This window comes from Channa argus, chromosome 13 (genome assembly GCF_033026475.1).
Source record: "Channa argus isolate prfri chromosome 13, Channa argus male v1.0, whole genome shotgun sequence".
NCBI lineage: Eukaryota > Metazoa > Chordata > Actinopteri > Anabantiformes > Channidae > Channa > Channa argus.
Genome location: NC_090209.1, coordinates 12,629,512 through 12,648,403, shown reverse-complemented (window position 1 = coordinate 12,648,403; position 18,892 = coordinate 12,629,512). Strand labels below are relative to the sequence as shown.

Sequence of the window (18,892 nt, the reverse complement as noted above, 5' to 3'; positions counted from 1 at the left end):
TTTAACTTGGCTGGATATGTTCTTTAACTGGCACCTGAAACTCTACTGAAAGTAACAGGACTCTGCAGCCTAAGGCAAAGACAGAAAGACTTCCTGGTACAGGAACAGGCTCTGACATGACTGAGGCTGACATGATGCTCCTTGGGCTTACACCCAGACCTCCACCCACACACACACACACACACACACACACACATAAAAAAGAATGAATCATGTCCATTTAGCCTAATGCAGGTGGGAAAATCTTCTTTATGAAAGTTCCTCCTCCAACTGCTTTTTTAAAAATTTCTTTTCAAAGTGTATCCAAAACTAATTTCAAAGTGAATTTACATAACAACATTCTTAGTTTTGATCCGACATGCAGATGCAAAGCTCAACACTAATTAAGTCATTAGTTTGGATGTGATGTGGCACCAAATATGCTGAAAAGGTTACAGCTTGTAATCAAACAAGTGTTTCATTCAGAAACCTGCCTGGAGTAACTGCATCTATGATAATGAAGAATATCACTTCATCTTTCCAAGTGATATTCATTAAAGAATGCAAAAATCACAACGTCCTCATTAAAACTACCAAGAGTCATTGAGATTTTTTTTTTTTTCAATGTTGTACATAATTTGTCAACAGACCATGCCGACAGTGGTAAGTGAGTCAGCACAATATTGGCTGTTGTTTTCAATGCTTTTCACGATTGAATTGTGGATGAAAAGACAACAGTTGACAGTGATTTAGTAGGGGTTATATTAATAATTATAAGATAGAGTTGACAGAAACCTTTATGGGTTTCCAAGTCAATGATAATACATAAATAAATATCTTATCTTATAATCACTAAAGCACAAATCTGCAGGTTCCAGGCAACCTGTCAACAGGCAATCGATTTAAATAGGATCCCATAGGGGCCAAAAATACCCTAAACTAAATGATGTGGAAAACTAAATTCAGTTTCAGTGTATGTGTCAAAAAAAAAACACATTCAAATAATAAAAAAAAAAGCTTCTCTGAGACCCTCACACGCAACATAAAAAACTGAGCTGAGCCTCTCATTTTGTTTTCATAGCTGTGCTCTTAGTCAGAGAACGGCATGCACACACCATAAAACCCCTGCTGGTTTGAAAGATTGAAGCCTAATTGGTTCAAGAGCTCTGAAAGAAATCGTAGACAAATACCTTGCTCTCACTTTTTTAACATCATTATGTAGCCTCTGTTATTAAGCTGAATTTTAAATTACTAATTATTGTAAAAGAACACCAGAGTATTTATCTGTTATTTATTCTATATACAGTTTGAGTAATTATATGCAATAAACACACACACACACACACACACATTTCTCCAGAAATACATTCTAAGCAATACTGACATCAAACTTCCTTGAGGCATATAAACCTCAGCATGAACACGTGTCTCAAGCATAAAACAATCCACTGCACCATCTCATAACTTTCCGTGGACGCTCTGGTTTTCAGTTATGTTGGTTTAAAAAAAAAAAAAAAAAAAAAAAAAAGGTTTAATTTAAAATAGATTTAAAACCTGTTGTCAGTTAACATTTTTGTTATGAGAGCAGATGAGCTGACAAATTACTTTTTTCCTTTCAACGTATAACATTTTAATCAAAGGCGTACCTCACACCTGAGCTGGTTTAAATTTACTAATTTATGCCACATGTATACTAATACTGTATTAATGTAATATATTACTGATATATGGCACATTCTCTTTACCATCTTATTGGTGTTGTATTAAGTATGTCAATAGTTAAAAATATATAGTTTAAAGACTTTCTGGGTGGATATGTCAAGGTTTCAGAAATTTAAATTTTGACTAATAATATTTTTCTAAGGGCTGAATATGTACATTGTTCCAAATGTGTGTACAGAGTTAGTCAAAATAAATAGGAACCAGCTGTGGCCAGGTGTTACATTATATTCCACTCCAGCTTCTCAGTATATGCAAAAAAATAAAAAACAAAAAAACCTGAAAAAGCATTAAACAACGAAATACATACATCTCAATAGGCAAGTTTTTGAAAAAGCAACATGTCAGAACAAGGCACTTTTGCACTTTAGATAAACTGTTTGACATCTTATTTACTGTCTTGATAAAACATGTGAAGACTGATACTGAATGTGATGCTACTATCAGCAGTTAGCTTAGCTTAGCACAAAGAGAGGTAGCCTGTCTTTGGCCAATGTGTTTTCATTTATCAACAGATTAGATCTTGTTTGCTCAAGCAACATGAATAAAAGTGCATAAAAACATGGTTTTATTAACCAAAACAATCCTTGTAAACAGACAAAGCTTTGTTTTAACACTTCAGTTCTTGTCCAGGTTAAACAAACGTGACAGAACATTTTACTTTTGTTGCACAGAAGCAGCAGTTTCCCCATTGTTTTCAGGTGCTATGCTAAGCTAACCAGTTGCAGCATATTTCTATTTACTGTACAGAGATGAAAGCAATATCAATTTTGTCATCTAACTCCTGGCAAGGAGTCAGATAAGCTTGTTTACCCAAATTTCAACTACCCCTTTAACCATTAAGGCACTCTTATTGAAAGCTGTTACTGTAAGCTTTATAAACACAATTCTGACACACAGGATGAACAAGTGAGAATAGTATAAAGTAACAAAGCAACTCAAATAAATTGTATTAAACGTGAGTGTTTTTTTTTTCAAACTTTCCTTTGTGTTTGACTCCATCCATCTTATATACCGAAGGTATGTTCATAATAATCCTATTAACTTAAATGCAAACCAATTTTCTTGTATTACTTTCATTTTTGGCTGCTCAGTTCTTAAGGCCATATCAGATATTTTAAGTCACTGCTGAAAGATATGTTTGACAGTAACACATCCATGGATCTAAAAAAGTTCCTGTGTGACTCAACAGCAACATTTTACTCTTTCCACATTCATTATCTAGTTTGTGGCTTGTAGGCAAGAACTAGCTCTCTAGCTTTCACATGCACACTTAAACTACATGCTCACCTGTTTATACAGACATAAACATTGGTACATAAATACATAAAACAGCGCAGGATTATTTATGAAATGAAAAGCTCTCCTCTCTATAAAACAACATATGTGACTGATAATTGATAGGCTCTTACAACAAGGTTATAAGTTGAAGTTTGAGCTCCATGTTTCAAGGGTGTGGCCACAGCACTGTCTAAACTTGTTGGTTTCCATCTGCAAGCAAACACACAATCACATGCGAGAGAAGTTTTTTTTTTTTTTTTTTAAAGAGAGGCAAAGAGAAAAAGGTTTTAAACTTTTTAATGTGTATTGTGCTCAATTTTTCTGAATACATGCAACTACTACAAGCAAATCTTACCAGTCAGGCTAATTAGTGCTGTTCCAGTTGTTTGTCACACTCATTCAACTTGCTTGCCTGACTTTTGCATTGCTGTGGTGAAGTCATTGACAAATGTAGATTTTGGGAAACCCAGCTGTGCAGAAAGAGTTAAAGAGAAATCAGTTAACGATGTCACATGCATGCAACACACACATCCTTGCACTAATTCTTGGAGAAAATGTTGTGTGTCAGTAACAACAACTGAAGCATGTCTTTTTTCCGGGGAATTACATTTCTATCACCTTTTTGTAAACTGCTTTACATTTGACAAGAACACTAATTTAACCTCACACCTCATATACACATAATTCATGAGCATGCTTCATGTATCCTGTTTAGGCTCCACCCTGACTCTCACTCTCTTGACCTTGTCTTCATCTCTTTTCCCAATTTCAACATATTACTCCTCCCTTATTAGACAGTGAGCATAAAAACCAGTCAGCCTGGATTCCTGTGCGACTGTTTCTGTATTCCCTGAAGTCTTGGGTGTGGCAGGAGAGAAGAGAAAGTGACTGTGTGAGTCAGTGGCGTAATAATAAACACCCAACCATTTCAGCTGGAGCCTCCCGCTGCTTTAACAAGATTCACCGAGCATGTGCTAAGCTTTAGGTCACCACACAAATACGAAAGGTTTGTGCTGTGTCTAGTAGTACGTAGTACGTGTAAGTTACACTCAGCCACATTTACCTTTTTAAAAACTCCTTGCAAATTCTTCTCATTCCATAAGCTGTAAAGCAGCAGTGATGCTGCTCTGCAACTTTTGGGGAAAGACCTACACAGAAGGGTAGAAGGGTATTAAAAACAGCACAAGTGAAAAGCAGTAGGCAACAAATTGAAAACACACAAAATTTAAGGTAATATAGTGTTAGTGTTTATAAGAAAACATAAATCTAATGACTGTGAGAAAAAGAAGCAGCATAGGCACTGAAGATAGTACCTGCACTACTATTATTCTTCATTGGTTTAATCTGAGAAGCCAATGTTGACTGAGAGCAAAATCCAATTCACGAAAACTATGTTACATTAGAGGCCAAAACTGACATCAAGAAACAGTTAGATAAAGCTCAAAACTATGTGCAGGAATAAAGGCCACGTAAGACAATTCGGGCAATGGAAGACACCTTTCATACACAAAGTAAAAGAAATACATTTCACATTGTCTGTCACAGCAATGAAATTTCCCACATAGATGATTTAAAAAACTCACCGATTCTCACTGAGGTCAGCCAGCACTGACACCAGCTCATTATTAATCACCTTCTTGCTGACGTCAGTGTTGGACAACATCAGAGTCTGCACTGTGTTGCAAACTGATGCTACAGTTTCATCCGAGTTTCCCATTTCACGTGGGCCATCTTTGAGCAGACTCATGAGCTCAGGCAGAATCTGCTTTGCTGCAAAGAAAACATTAAATCAGGTTTGTGTGAACAGAAACTACATTCATGCACCTGCAATTAAACTGGTATGAATTTCAGCATCTCGTTCTTCTTCTTACCCATGGTACTCTGCACACTGCTGGTCCGAGACATGTTACTCAGCATGGAAACAGCAGCCTTCTTCAAGGATAAGTTAGATGACTTTAGTAAAGGGGGCATGTGCATCAGAGCGCCCATCTTCTGAACCAGAATCTGGCTCATGGCAGAAGCTCCCTGAACAACAACAACAACAACATCACAACACAGAGGAAAAAACATTAGCTGCACTGTTCGTAACACACAATACAGTATGTGCCCCATATATTTGCACTGTGACATTCGAAAAACAGTCGAATGCCTCTTATTTCCCTAATCCAGCCATTCATCACAAAGCCAGAGAGTTTTACTTGTGCAGTCGGTGTCTTTACCCTGTCTTAAATAAATCCCATATATGGGAAACCTCATAATTATCCTCTTTGCACTCACCGCCTCCTTGCTGGCAGTGAGGTTCTGCAGGGCACCACAGCAGGCCTCAAGGGTGTGATCTTTCTTGGACATGCTCAGCAGAGACAGGTAGGTCTGCATAGCTTTTGGATGGCACAGCCACTCCACACCTGAAGCTGGACTGTCCTCTGACAGCGGTTGAGCTGCACTGAACAAAGACTAGGAAGAGAGGGAAGACAGGAAAAGAGGAGGTGGGCTTGGATCAAAGGTCTGTCATAATTTAGCTAAAAAAATACTGATGTGTGGTAATTTATGCCCACCTGCTTTTTAACCTTGCTGCTCTTTGGGCTGAAGCATCCAATCGTGGGGCTTTTATTTTGGTTCTGGCTCTCGCTGGCTTCAGGAACAAACTTCTTGAAACATTCAGGGGACTCAGCCTGCAGTTTGTACGTCAGGTTATGGAGGATGCATGTACAATTCTCCACAGACTAGACGAAAGGAGAGGATGGGTAACAACCCACACAATTTATCTTCTCACTGCCATTTTCACAAAAAAGTAGCGTACATTGAAGTTCTTATTCTAGCAGAGGAACCCCTGTGACTTACCTGCCGGCGCTATATGCGTTTGTCAGCATTTTCAAAGGGAATTAGAAGCAAACACCTCACAAATTTTGAATAGGATGGCCAAAACTTTAGAACCACCCCTTCTTATAATGCACTCCAGCATGTCTCCACTACTCGCTTTGACCTCAATAATAAACACATAGTAGAATAATCACCTTTCTGACAGTTTCAACCTAAAAAACTGAGAAATTATAACCTAGTAAAAACAGAATTAATAGCAGAGCCACTGCATTGGATTACATTGCACAGGTGGTCATAATGTTATGCCTGATCGGTGGTCAGCTGTTAATGTTACTAAAGTAATCATTTTCTGTTTACTTTCTTCTCCCTCTGTCTCTCAGACAACACCACCACAAATCACTAGTGATACTCTACTTAAACAAAAGCAGCGTGTGTAAACAGCTTTAGCGCAGAAATAGAATTATGCATACGTCCACACCCAAAAACTTCCACAAATTAGTGCATACAGATAAAACCACCCGCTAAATATATACACACACACACACACACGATTCCACAGTATTATCCAGTAAATACAAAAGAATTGTTCTTTGCAGGATAGTTAATAATCTATCAATTAATTCTGATGCCTTCTGAATGTGTGCAAGGTCATGTTGATGGTGGGTAAAGGCTTTGCTATGTACTGTAACTGTGTTCAGAGGGTTACCGTGTCATCAGGATTTTCCTCTGCCACACAGGACTGGATATAGCTCAAGAGGGAGTCGATGAGGCCAGGGCACTCTCTCATTGCCTTCCTCTCACTTTCTTTTGAGCAGCTCAGGTTCCTACATACATCATTCGTTCAATTAATTTAAAACCCCTTGGAAACAGCAAGATGTCTACTTACACATGTATGTACTGTAAACATGCATGTATTGGTTTATTTTAGATGAAGCATTCATATCACATAAAATACTTGAAGGAGCTACTAAATGTAATAATATGAACCAGTACATTTAATCATTCAAAAGAGCAATATTTTGATAAGGCCAGCTACTAGTACTTATTTTCATTTTTGAATAACATCTTTTTTATTATCTATTATCATTACTCATTCTCTTAGTGATGTGTTCAAATATCTTATATTTTTTCTGACCTATACTTGGAAGCCCAAATATTTGTCTGCCCAAAACATGAAGATCAAGCATATACATAATGGTGCTGATTCAAGGCATAATTAAATGTTCTTACCGCAGGCAGCCTGTGGCATTGTAGAAGACATCAGGGTGTATGTTGTTGCTAGGGATGTTTTCTGCCCAGGTGGTGAATGGCACCACCACATTTTTAGTCAGGACGGGTAGCGCTGTCATTGTAAGTTCTCGCTTAAGCTCGTCAGCAGATGACAGGTTCCACAGCAAGCCTAAATACCACAACAAGAATACAGTTAAAACCTTTTTTTTTTTTTTTTAATCGCCATCTACTGCGAACTACTTATATAATATGGAAAATACGTATTAATTTTTTAGAGCTTCTTTAATGATAGATTTGTGAAGTGTAGCACAAAATGGTTGTTTGGTTGTCCATACAATTATGGAACAGGAAGTACAAAGCACTTGCTTTATTTTAACATGTATGAACGTGCTTCACATTAACTACTATTTTTTCCCCAATTCTCATGAGGCCTCTTGAAAACGGTTTACATTACAGCATTTCTTGATTACCTTCCTCCTTCTCTACTGCAGAAATAGCCTAATTTAACCACCACATCCACTGCCATTGTTTTTCTTTTTGAGCAAATATGTAAGTCTTGAAATTCAATTTATTAATAACAACTACATCTGAGTAGAAAGGTAAAGGAAGGCCTATTTTCAGAGTTGTGTGTGTGTAGCTCTGCATGTTTCACCAAAACCAGTAAAAATTAATTTTATTAATTTTGCATTGCATTGGTCTGTGGTCTTGGTTCAGTCTCATAGTTTTAGGGTCAAAGCATATTCTTGGGTTTAAAAATTGTATTAAAGCCCCACTGAGGAAGCCTAAGGTCCTGTATCATACCAGTGATTTGCTTTTGAGTCTCAGTAGAATCGGTCTCCTTCAGTAGTTGCAGGGCCTTACATATACCCTCATAATGCTGAACCTCGAGCTTGACGTCACGATTCTTAAACGCCAGGTTTCTCAGAGCTCCAGCAGCAGCCTGGCACACATCAGGGTTAGAACTTCCCAGCAGGGTCACCAGAGTTGGGATACCCTTTAGCTGGTAAACCTGCAAAACATGGAGGGAACAGGTGAAGACAACGTGAGATCTAAAGGTGTGGCATCAGACTGTAGCAGCCAAGATAGGTGATTATTGCTTTCTCCTCCACTTCCCTCAAGGAAGGTTAGACAAAGGTCTCTGCACAGAGCTTGTATCATTATAGTATAAGACAGTCCTCACACAAATCTGATATGAAAATAATGCTGCATGTTTCAAAGGTTTTTTCTGTAGAAAAAGTGTTATAGTATTTGCATGTGGGGTGTTCAGACCTCCTGTTTGGCGTCCTCCTCTTTGTAAGTGGCGTGTTGGATGAAGGTGGCTCCACAATGCTTAAAACTGTTGTCGTGGTGAGACAGGAACTCCACAGCTCTCTTCACGGTCAGGTCTGATATGTCAAAAGAGTTATTGCTGCAAAAACAAAAATCAGATCATTGGTACAGCATAAATTTAGGTTTATGTAGGAAATTGTTATACAGTGCCTTTCAAAGATATTATGGTACATTTGAAAGCTAAGGAGCCAGGCTTACTCACCCTGATTGTTGCAGCTCTGTCTTTGATGTTTTCATGGTACCCATCTTGCCATCAGTGGCAAACTGGCCAGAGGGTGGACGGACCATTCGTGTCTGGCTGTTGGTCATCTGAGTGCCGTTGGACATGGAATGGGTGCTTTGTCTATTTATGCGAGTCTGGATGGTTTGCTGGCTCTGTATAGTCTGCCCTTTGGTTCTCTAGGAAAGAGCAGAGTTACTGTAAGTTGGTACTGTGGAATACTTACAATTAGTTTACACACATCTGCATTGAATAAAGATAATGTATCAGTGATACTGCATTTTCATATTAAAAGAAGTGATCACCATAGTTGGTGCAGGAGCAGGAGGAAATGGAGGAACCAAGGCAGGGTCACTGCGACTGGTTTTCAGGCCATTGTGACTATGGGCCCATTTGGAAGCGTTCATTTGCTGTTCCAGTGTGCCTGAGGTGCTGAAATGTCTTCCTCCCATGTGTCTAGCGGACAGAGTGCGACTCTTCTGAGCAGTCATCTAAAAAAAAGGAAGGTGTGACTTTAGATTTACTCACATTCAAAGTTCTTTAGAAGTTAAACAACACTTTGTTAAGTTTAGGCTGAAAAATACAAATTTGACAAAGAGAGAAGTAAGAAGTCAACACCAGCCATTAGTTTAGCTGACGGCTACACATTGACAAGACATAAAATTATTTCCTACAACAATGCATAACCTTAAGGCTTCTCTGTTGCAACAATTTAGACTAAAAACAGTAAGTGACCCGTTTTCCACAAGACCACTTTTCAAAGACACACTCTCTAAATCCAGCCAGAGGAATCTGACCAGACACAAAGCCTGCCTGCCTCTTCTTTTCCATCTTTCCAGGGGCAGCAAAACGCACCAAACTATCACACAAACCAAGGTAACATGATAACTTGTCATTTGAGACCAACTCAAGTTCTTCGCATTATACGATTGCTTGTAAAGAAGAGCAGTTTCTCACAGAGGAGCCTTGTCTACAACACAGCCACAGCACTCGTTGAACCTGTCTTTAATATTCTGCTGTCACTAAACAGCTTAATCTCTCATAATTAGATACTGTTAATCTATTAATTCAGTTTGCCTTTGCTTTTTTGGCTTTGTATAGACACGCCAATGACAGAACAAGTCTGAGGATTTAATGATTAGTCATTTTCTAAATTAAAACCCTGTTTAAGAAATTACACTAAAATCTAAATTTTGGCAGAGGAAAGACATTAGCATTGATCTTTGAACAAACTGTATGTTAGTAAGGGCGGGTGTGAGACAATAAAAGAGAAAATGTATCCTTTCTCATCACGCAACAGAGCTCAAAGCTACAGCAGGCAAAAATGTTATGCTCCACAATTTATCTTAACGTGAAGAGGTGCTGTTGACACCTTCTGACTAATCAGAGAAGAGCAACGTTTTCTGCTTGATTAGTACATTTTGCAGCTTTTCATACATTTTTTTCATAATGAGGATTTCTTAGGAAGCGTTTTTGACCAATTAGGAAGTAGGTGAAATGAGGCCCACAGTAGTTTTTAGCCCTCACCATGCTGTGTCTGTTTACTGGCATTTTTCCCGTTTCCCGCTTTATGTATGTTGTGTTGCTTAGCAGCCGAAGTGTGTTTGATAAGAACTGACAGAATGTTTTCACCAAAACAGAAGTGGCTTCCAACTGTATTAACTACTTTGACATTATATGTTAGGGGATGATATATGGATCATTCATCCTATCATTCTACCATTACAAAGTATTTAAAGTTCAGGTTTGGTGACATCTGTCAGAATTTTCTACATTTATTTATTGAGCTCATTATGATGGTGGTAGTGTTTGAAACTGTGGGTGCTGTACATCAATATTGAAAAAAGAGAAGGGAGAAATGTCAGGATCAATGACTACTTAATTTGCATTGCATCTTTTGCCAAACAACTCATTAATTTTGCTCCTGGAATTTTGATGACGTGACAGAATTGACAAAGCGACAAAGAAACAAAGTGCAAGGGATGATTATGTGCACATCACCACACTGCCTAGACATGTCTCAAGTCACTGCCATTAGGTCAGGTCAACTTAGAGTGAGTCCCGTAACTATTCACACACAAACACACACACACAAACACAAGAAGTAATCATTACTCATCTGTGTAATTTTGATTAGTCCACTATTGCAAATGAGTTGAACTCAGCCTGACTCTTAGCAAGAACACTGAAATTGAGAATGACACCTAAACAATGGTGTTTACACAGACACTGTACAACGCACACACGGCACATAAAAACATACACAATGCACATACATAGCATTCCTGGAAATGTAGTTGAAGCAAATAGAAGATCCACAAATTAACCAGTTCAGGGTTTGTGCTGCATCACAGACATGTGGCAACACCACAGGATCAACAGCCACATTTTAGATATAATGTTTCACTAAACAATTTAATTACTCACCCATGTATGAGCAGGCCCTCCCGCTTGGTGTTAACATTGATTTACAGACTTACTCATACAACCCAGGATTCTGTTACACCCTCAAAAACAAAATGTCTTGCAGCACAATTCTGGCCTGTGTCATAAGGTAGCACTAAGCTGCATCATGTTGCCTAAAGTGATAATTTCTCCCCACGATAAATTTTATATTGCAATATTGGCTATTACATGTAAACAATGTAATGTAGATATCTGACACAAAAACACAATAAGCATTGTGAAAGGCCCAGCTGGCACCCTGAAGACTCAACACGCTACTTCACATTTTCTGCATATATATCGCCTGTAGACAGACACGTACAGGGGAGCGAACAGGCAACTATTAATGCTACAATTGGGGGACACAGACATTTTCCACCCATGCTTATTCAAAAACAGAATAGCTATTCTGGAATGTTTTAACAACAAGAAGAAATGCTCTGTGCATGTGTTTAATTGAGCAATGTGCGAAAATGAAAGAAGGATGTTAAAATATACATTACAAATCTTTGGCATTGGAAAGTAGCAACTGGTTTACTTTGCTGGCACATGCACAGGTAGTGCTATGTCATGGATATGGACATTTGGGCACAGACCGTATAATGTTGCCTTGAGAAAGAGTTAACTGAAAAAAAAAGCCTCATCTTTTGTTGGAGATGGTCCAGAATGTGTCCAGGGGTAAATTCCCCCTGTGTAAATGCCATGCTATTTCTTGGCTTCTTGGGCCTTGTTGTTAGACTAGAAAATCTCCCACACGTAACTCTTTGTGAAACCACAACTTTACACATCGATTAAGGGATTGCTGAAGAAATAAACAGTGCTTATTGGTTAGCTTTAGACGTGCTGGTAGTTGTTACTTCTGGACAGAGCCAGACTTCTTGTTCCTCTATTTTCAGTATACTAACAACAACAACAACAACAATTTACAGCATGTTATTCATTTAAATTGTTCAATGCAAAAAAAAAAAGACATGGTTTTCATTATGCAGATGTAAAATTTATGATGCATTCACTGCAATTGATAATGGTAAAGAACTTCATAAAATCAACTGAATATATTAAGGAAATCATTCAAAATAACTGCAGTAATGTGAAGTACTGTGATACAAAAAAACATTCATTTGATACTGTGGGCGAGAAAAGGATTCGTGTTTTGGAAATCTCTAAAACAATTACCACTTTGTTGTAGCCTGTTGATATAGTGGAGCTGTTGCGGCTGAAGGTGCCGTTTGTTTTGGATGGAGAAAACCTGAACGATCCAAACTCAGAAGTTGTCTGTGGAGTCACACCTGTTAAAAGAGGAGACATTACGATACTTACGTTAATTTGTAAAGAATCAATCATACTTATGTTATTCGAGGTGACATAAAAATCTGTCAGGTAAGTCTTCTGTATCACTATTTTGCCTAGCTCCACAAAACCTTTACAGGTTTGAAAGTTGTGCACGCTAATCCTTTCACCAGACAGAAAAACAGATATGACATCATGCCAGTCACATTCAACAGACTTTGGATTGCAATTTGTGTCTAAGCGCCCAACCTTAGAGAAACCGTGCCTTCACACGTAGCCACCATGTTTTAATACCTGTGCCTGTCTGCTTTGTGGGATTTGTGGGATGATTCATCGAAAACACAAGGATCACTGCCATATTGTACCAGATGTAAGGCTGTGACTTCATCAGTACAGGAGTGTGGCGGCAAAAGCAATGGCACAATCTTGTGCATAAACATACACAAACACCACGGCAGGAACGGAAGGCGGATGACCCCCAAAATGACTAAAGGACAATTTTGATGAATCATAGGGGTCAGCTCACCTATATAATAAAAAAAGTACACTTTCTTTATCAGCCCTATGGTCTAGTTCACTTTATACACTGACATTTTCAGATAGCTGACTCTAAAGTGTTCTGTTGCCACTCCAGTACAACAGAGATTAAATATGTATTTCAATTGACAACAGAATTATTCACAGTCTACACTGTGGGCAGTTTTATTGAGACATCTGTACTGTAAGGTAGATTTGGTTGTACTGCGAACTGTGGAAGCCATAGTCAAGATATTTAACTGAAATGTGACTGATTTGGATGAGTAAACTCTTCTTGTCCACTTTATTGATATACAGTTACATGCATACACACCAACTATGTTTGTATGTGGTTGAGATCAATGACTCCAAACAGAAACCCCCCCTCACCTGGAATGTCAGTAGCAGGTATCTCAAAACCGCACCCATAAACAGACATAAGGCTGCAGGGCTTAACAGCACTCGGAATAAATGAGAAAAATGTATGTTTTTGTAATTTGGTTTATCTGCCCCCTAAAATCTCACAGTACATAGTTGATACTAGTTGTTAACAGAAAAATTCCCAGAGGCGAGCGGACAAAAAAATGGGCCGACAACTTTGTTGCCACAACACTAAGTGAACAACTCCTTCAGGACAAAATAATTACTTCAATTAGTGTACAAAACATAAATCCTAACCATTTAAATCCATAACGTTTCACTGCTTATGTTGCGACCCCCGTATTAATGCCTGACAACCTTCAGGATGTATGAAACTTGAACTTGAGGCTATTTTCCTTACTATTCAGTATTTCCCCTGAGTGTTCTCAGACTAATGTTTAGCTGACTTTCTCTTACTGTAAACAATGACTACAGAGCAAAATACAGAATGACAAATAAGGCCTTGAAGGGGCAAGTTAAAAGTTTCATTGTAGCAAGTTGATTTTGAAGCCGTAACATTTAAGAATTTATTATTCAGGTACAGTATTTGACATTTCAAGTATTTGTTTTCTGGAATAAGGTTTGGCTGTACGCCTTCTATGGGCCACAAGTAGCAACTGTGTGACGAAGGTCATTTTAACAGGTCAGAGGGGTCATTATCATATAAGCCACCAATTGTGTGTCAGTAAAACATTATATAAATAGAGTATTTTAATCACAAGGAACATTGATCGATCTCTGTGGTGCCTTTAAATAACCAGGCAGTACATCATGACTGCAAGAGGACTTGAGCATATTTCATAACATACAAATAAATTGTTTCTCAATATTGGTGTATCTTTATAATTCCTCTTGCAACAATGCCAAATACCAGACTTATTTTGAAAGACTTGTGTCTGTGGTAGAGTATGGCTGCATTCCCAGAGAAAACCCCTCCTAGTGTGTGACAGCGTTTCCCAGAACTCACACCAACAGAAAAGCTCAACAACAACCGGGATCACGTTTCCTGGCCCTTTGCTTCTAATCCTGACACCAATGAGTGCTTAACAGACTTCTGATCTGCCCTCCTGCCTCTTGTTAAACCGGCTGAAACAACACAGAACTCATATAGGAGCGTTTCCCCGGGTTAGTTGGCAGCATCCTGTTTGGAGGCTGCAACCTCCACCCGTGGGAAAGTTTGACTCATGTGGTTCAAAGAAACCAGAAAAACCTCGATGTCAGCCTATCAGAAAACAAACGTCAACTTTATGCACATGAAATATCTTTTTTGGTGTTTTTATTATTCTTAACTTTTACTCTATACATGCTTTTTCCATACTTGTAGGTGAGGGAGACGGCGAGCTGGTCCTCCCGTGTAGGGACTTGCCCCTTTTGATGGTGTGCACTTGATCCAGCACGCGCTGTTGGCCCGTGCGCAGCTTGTGGTCTGAGGGCAGCGCAAGCGACGTGTCCTCTGCGCCCCCGACGGCCATCGCTGATCGCAGCGGCTCCGGAGCCATCATCTTCCCAGATAGGTGCCCTTAACTCCCGTTTAAAGCAGTTTCCAAACAAGCGCAGGCCCGGAGGAGGAGTGCGGTTCCACTCGGAGCAACGATTATCTGCGTAGTGTGCAGATTGGCCGAGTGTTACCAGAGCAGCGGCGGTAAACTCCACCCTCGGAACGCGCCCCGTGAGCTGGAGGTGGGTGGGCGTTCACATGCAGGTGTCGAGGGAAGGGAGGAGGTGCGAGATGAGACCGACACCCAGCGCGTGTGAAATGCATCTGCACAGCTGCGGTGTACAGAGAGTTAGTACAAGTACTGCGTAAAGAAAGTAAAACCTTTACTGCTTCATATCAGAATGGGGTTTTCTTCTATTTAATTCAATCTTGTGCTGTACAAATTGTAACGTCCCTGGAGGAGAATTTGTGATTTGTGTTACTGACAAGGCTTAAATTCAATGTGACTTAACCAGAGCTGACATCTTGACAATGCTTGTTTTAGTCCAACTAACGAGGGCCCAGTTCTTAGATAAAAGATAAAATGCAAAATTCTGCAAAAGACACCATTTCAGATAAAACTAGAACCTACAATGAATAAAGAAAATACAATATAATGAAAATAAAACATTTTTTATAGTGGAGTATAAAGTATTATGAAACTGAAATACTTCAGCACCTCAAAATTTACTTTGTTACTTAAAGCAGCCCATGCAAAAACCTACAAGCAAGTACACACATGCATTACCACACACATTCACACACAATCATACAGTATATATTATATTAAACAATATCTAAATATTAGCATTTGTTTTAGAGTTTTTCCAAATCTACATGGATAAAATCTAATTTATATCATAGATCATTCTATTTCTACAGCATTGTATTTCATTCACACTATTGTTTTAATAGTTTGAAATTCTGAACATTCCCAGGGCTGGATTAGTATGGACCACATTTTACTCTTTTGCATGCAGGCAAATTGTTGATCGCAGGGATTAGACGGGTAAAGAGCTAGCAGGGATAAGTCTATTTGAGAAAACAGAGAAGAGGAAGGAATGAGAAGGAGAAGGGGAAAGGGGTGAACAAGGTGAGGGAAAGTCTGAGAGAACAGAGTGGGGAAAGAGATAATAGATAATGCAAGCAACATGCTCTCTGCATAACCGGATTGGTTTGGATACACTTTCCCACCACACCCTTCACCTTTTCCACTGCCAAAGTAATAAACACATGTCATGTGGGTACTATACCTGTGATATGTGTATTTGTACTTATGGCAATGTAAGTCCAAGTAGCTGCTGATAAAACTCAGCCCCTCTTGGAGTATGTGGAGACGAGTCAGTTTGATCCACTTACAGTGTCAATCCACCCAAACAGGTGAGATTATAGGCTCATGACAAATCAGAGAATTATGTTTGATTGGTTTGACTAATGTTTGATTGGATTAAACAGCTGATGACTGCAATGAAACAAGTCAAATCCCTACTAATCCAAAGGTAATGTTAAAGCCAGATTTATCCATTTTGGAATTGACTGTCACTTGAGACTAAATCTCAGCACCCATCAATGACTCAGTAATTTACAGAATTAAAAAGAAATACAGCCATTACAAACCTGTTAACCATGTTAGTTCTACTCTCATAGCGCTGCAGTGCTGGGAGGCTTAAGTACCACACCCTGCCTGAGGGGTTTGTGTGTGTATGTATGTGTGTGTGTCACTGTTCACCACAGCAGTTTTGGTTGTATGGCGTAGGTAAGTGGAGCCTTCTCAGACACATGACACTGTGACTAATGTCTCCTAACAAAACAGCCAAATGAGTGTGTGCTTGTGGAAAACTACAAATGAGGAATTGTACAGGTTGTTCATAACCATGACAACGTTACCAAAGTCACAAAGCCAAATGTCACATTTTGCAATGTTGCCATTTTGATTCGCCCCATTTTCTGCAGTTGGTGGTGCAAACACCAAGAGCCTTATGTGGTCTATGTGGGAGTGCTCATTTGGGATTGTACTGATCTTACTGAAAATACCTGAAAACCAAAGAGAAAGGTCATATTGTCACCATTGCTTCACAGCGTTGAAAGGTTGCCAACCACTTCTACAATATGGAATTTAATGAAAGGCTGGGCCATTGTTTGTGGAGGCTTTAAAAAGGAAGTGTGAAAACTCATTAAATATACACGGGGTGCTTGAAATTTTGTAAACCTTTTACAATTGTCTCTTTCTGCTTAAATATGGTGGTCAGATTTTCCTAAGTCCAAAAAATAGAGGAAAACACAACAGGTTTTTAGGCACACTGTGTACAAATGGAGAACATTCAACAGCAGTTACCATGCCCAGGAGTAGTTGGCCAACAAAGATCACACTAAGAGTGATACATGCCTAGGACACTAAGGCCTAGCTGTCTAGGGAACATTGAACAACAACACGCATGGCAGACTGGCAAAGAGGAAGCATTTGCTCTCCAAAAATAACATTGCAGTCCATCTGCATGTGTCTTTAATGCTATGTGGATAAGTCAGAAGTCTATTGCCCAAAAATCCCATTAAGCTGATGTACAGAGCTGATAAACAGAAATATTTAATGGAAGTTATTACTGTAAAAATGGTTTCACACCATTACTGACAGCATCTGATTTGCATACTTCTTCCATTCACAATTATTTAATATGATAGTTTTCTACAGTTAATAAATAAATAAAAACTAAGTGTAATGTTTTGTTTAACTGGGTTTGATTTATCTAGTTTTATGACTTAGATTACATTTTAGGTCATATAGATGTTGAAAAAGAAGATGCTAAGGGGTTCACAAATGTTCAAGTCCCACTGTACGTCAGATCATAAGCACTTCGTAAAGTAATCAATCCCTACTCTTTTTGCACACAACTGCCATTTTCCTGTCAGTCTGTACTCAAAAACACATTATTACAGTTAATCATCTGAGTGAAAACATGTTTTTTGAATCAATTGCAAATGTTTTAAAAATATACGGATATGCAGACTGTCGAAAACATGGTTGGAAAGCATGTTGATTGCATGTGACCGCCCCTTTGTGGCTAAAGTGTGCAGATGCACTGTTGAGCACAGAAAGGAAACTAATAAATGGCATATCAGGAAAAAAAGTAAAAGTGACCTTACACTGATCAGCCACATAATAAAAATCAGGGGTGGTAAGACGCCAAGTACATTTACTCAAATACAATTTAAGTACAATTTTTCAGTACTTTTTAGACTACTTTTAAGCCAATACAATTTAGAGGAAAACTTTCAATCTAATGCATTTGTTTTACTTTACAAAACAAATGCATTTGCTTTTAAGCTTTTTGCTTTAGTTTCAAGATACATTTTGAAAATGAAGCTTACCCACCTGACAGCACTTAAATTAGTTATAATCTGTTTAGGCTATATCAGGTATGCTTATTTCCACCCAGGTGGAACGGTGAGGTTACAAGGAGCAGAGGTGAAGAGGGTACAGGACTTTGAGGAATCAGGGTCAACATTTCAAAGCAACAGAGTGTGGGGAAAAGAGGTGAAGAGGCGAGTGCAAGCAGGTTGGAACGGGTGGAGAAAAGTGTCAGATGTGTTGTGTGATAAAAGAGTATTTGCGAGAATTAAAGGAAAAGTGTTAAAGACGGTAATGAGAACATCGATGTTGTTCGGCTTAGAGACAGTGGCACTGAAGAAAAGACAGGAGGCAGAGCTGGAGGAAGCAGAGCTTAAGATGTTGAGGTTCTCTTTGGGAGTGACGAGGATGGACAGGATCAGGAATGAGGACATCAAAGGGACAGCTCATCTTAGATGTTTTGGAGATAAAGTCAGAGAGGCCAGATTGAGGTGGTTTGGACACGTTCAGAGGAGAGACTGTGAATATATCGGTAGAAGGATGCTGAGGTTGGAGCTGCCAGGCAGGAGGTTCTAGAGGAAGACCAAAGAGGAGTTTTATGGATGTAATGAGAGGACATGAAGTTACTTGGTGGAAGAGAAGAGGATGTCTGAGGACAGGGTAAGATGGAGGCACATGATTCGCTGTGGTGACCCCTGAAAGGGAACAGCTGAAAGGAAAAGAAGAAGCTATGCTTATTTTTTCGAGCGAGTATGTCGCTAAATTTGGCACTAAATTACACTTCGCCATAATTTTCACTTAACAGTTTGTTGAATTAATC

The 18,892-nt window shown here is 38.9% G+C and overlaps 1 protein-coding gene across 1 annotated transcript; it reads right to left on the bottom strand.

Annotated features, from left to right (window-relative positions):
• Positions 1-1,478: 1,478 nt before the first annotated feature.
• LOC137139196 (plakophilin-1) lies at positions 1,479-14,866 on the bottom strand. Its single transcript, XM_067526124.1, has 15 exons — positions 14,568-14,866; positions 12,200-12,312; positions 8,884-9,069; positions 8,561-8,757; positions 8,299-8,437; positions 7,831-8,038; positions 7,030-7,198; positions 6,506-6,623; positions 5,535-5,702; positions 5,257-5,433; positions 4,851-5,004; positions 4,563-4,749; positions 4,043-4,127; positions 3,335-3,449; positions 1,479-3,189 (listed from the first exon to the last, which is right to left on the bottom strand). The coding sequence occupies exons 1-14, from the start codon at positions 14,749-14,751 to the stop codon at positions 3,375-3,377; spliced, it is 2,160 nt and encodes a 719-aa protein (XP_067382225.1). The 5' UTR covers positions 14,752-14,866; the 3' UTR covers positions 1,479-3,189; positions 3,335-3,374.
• Positions 14,867-18,892: the final 4,026 nt, after the last annotated feature.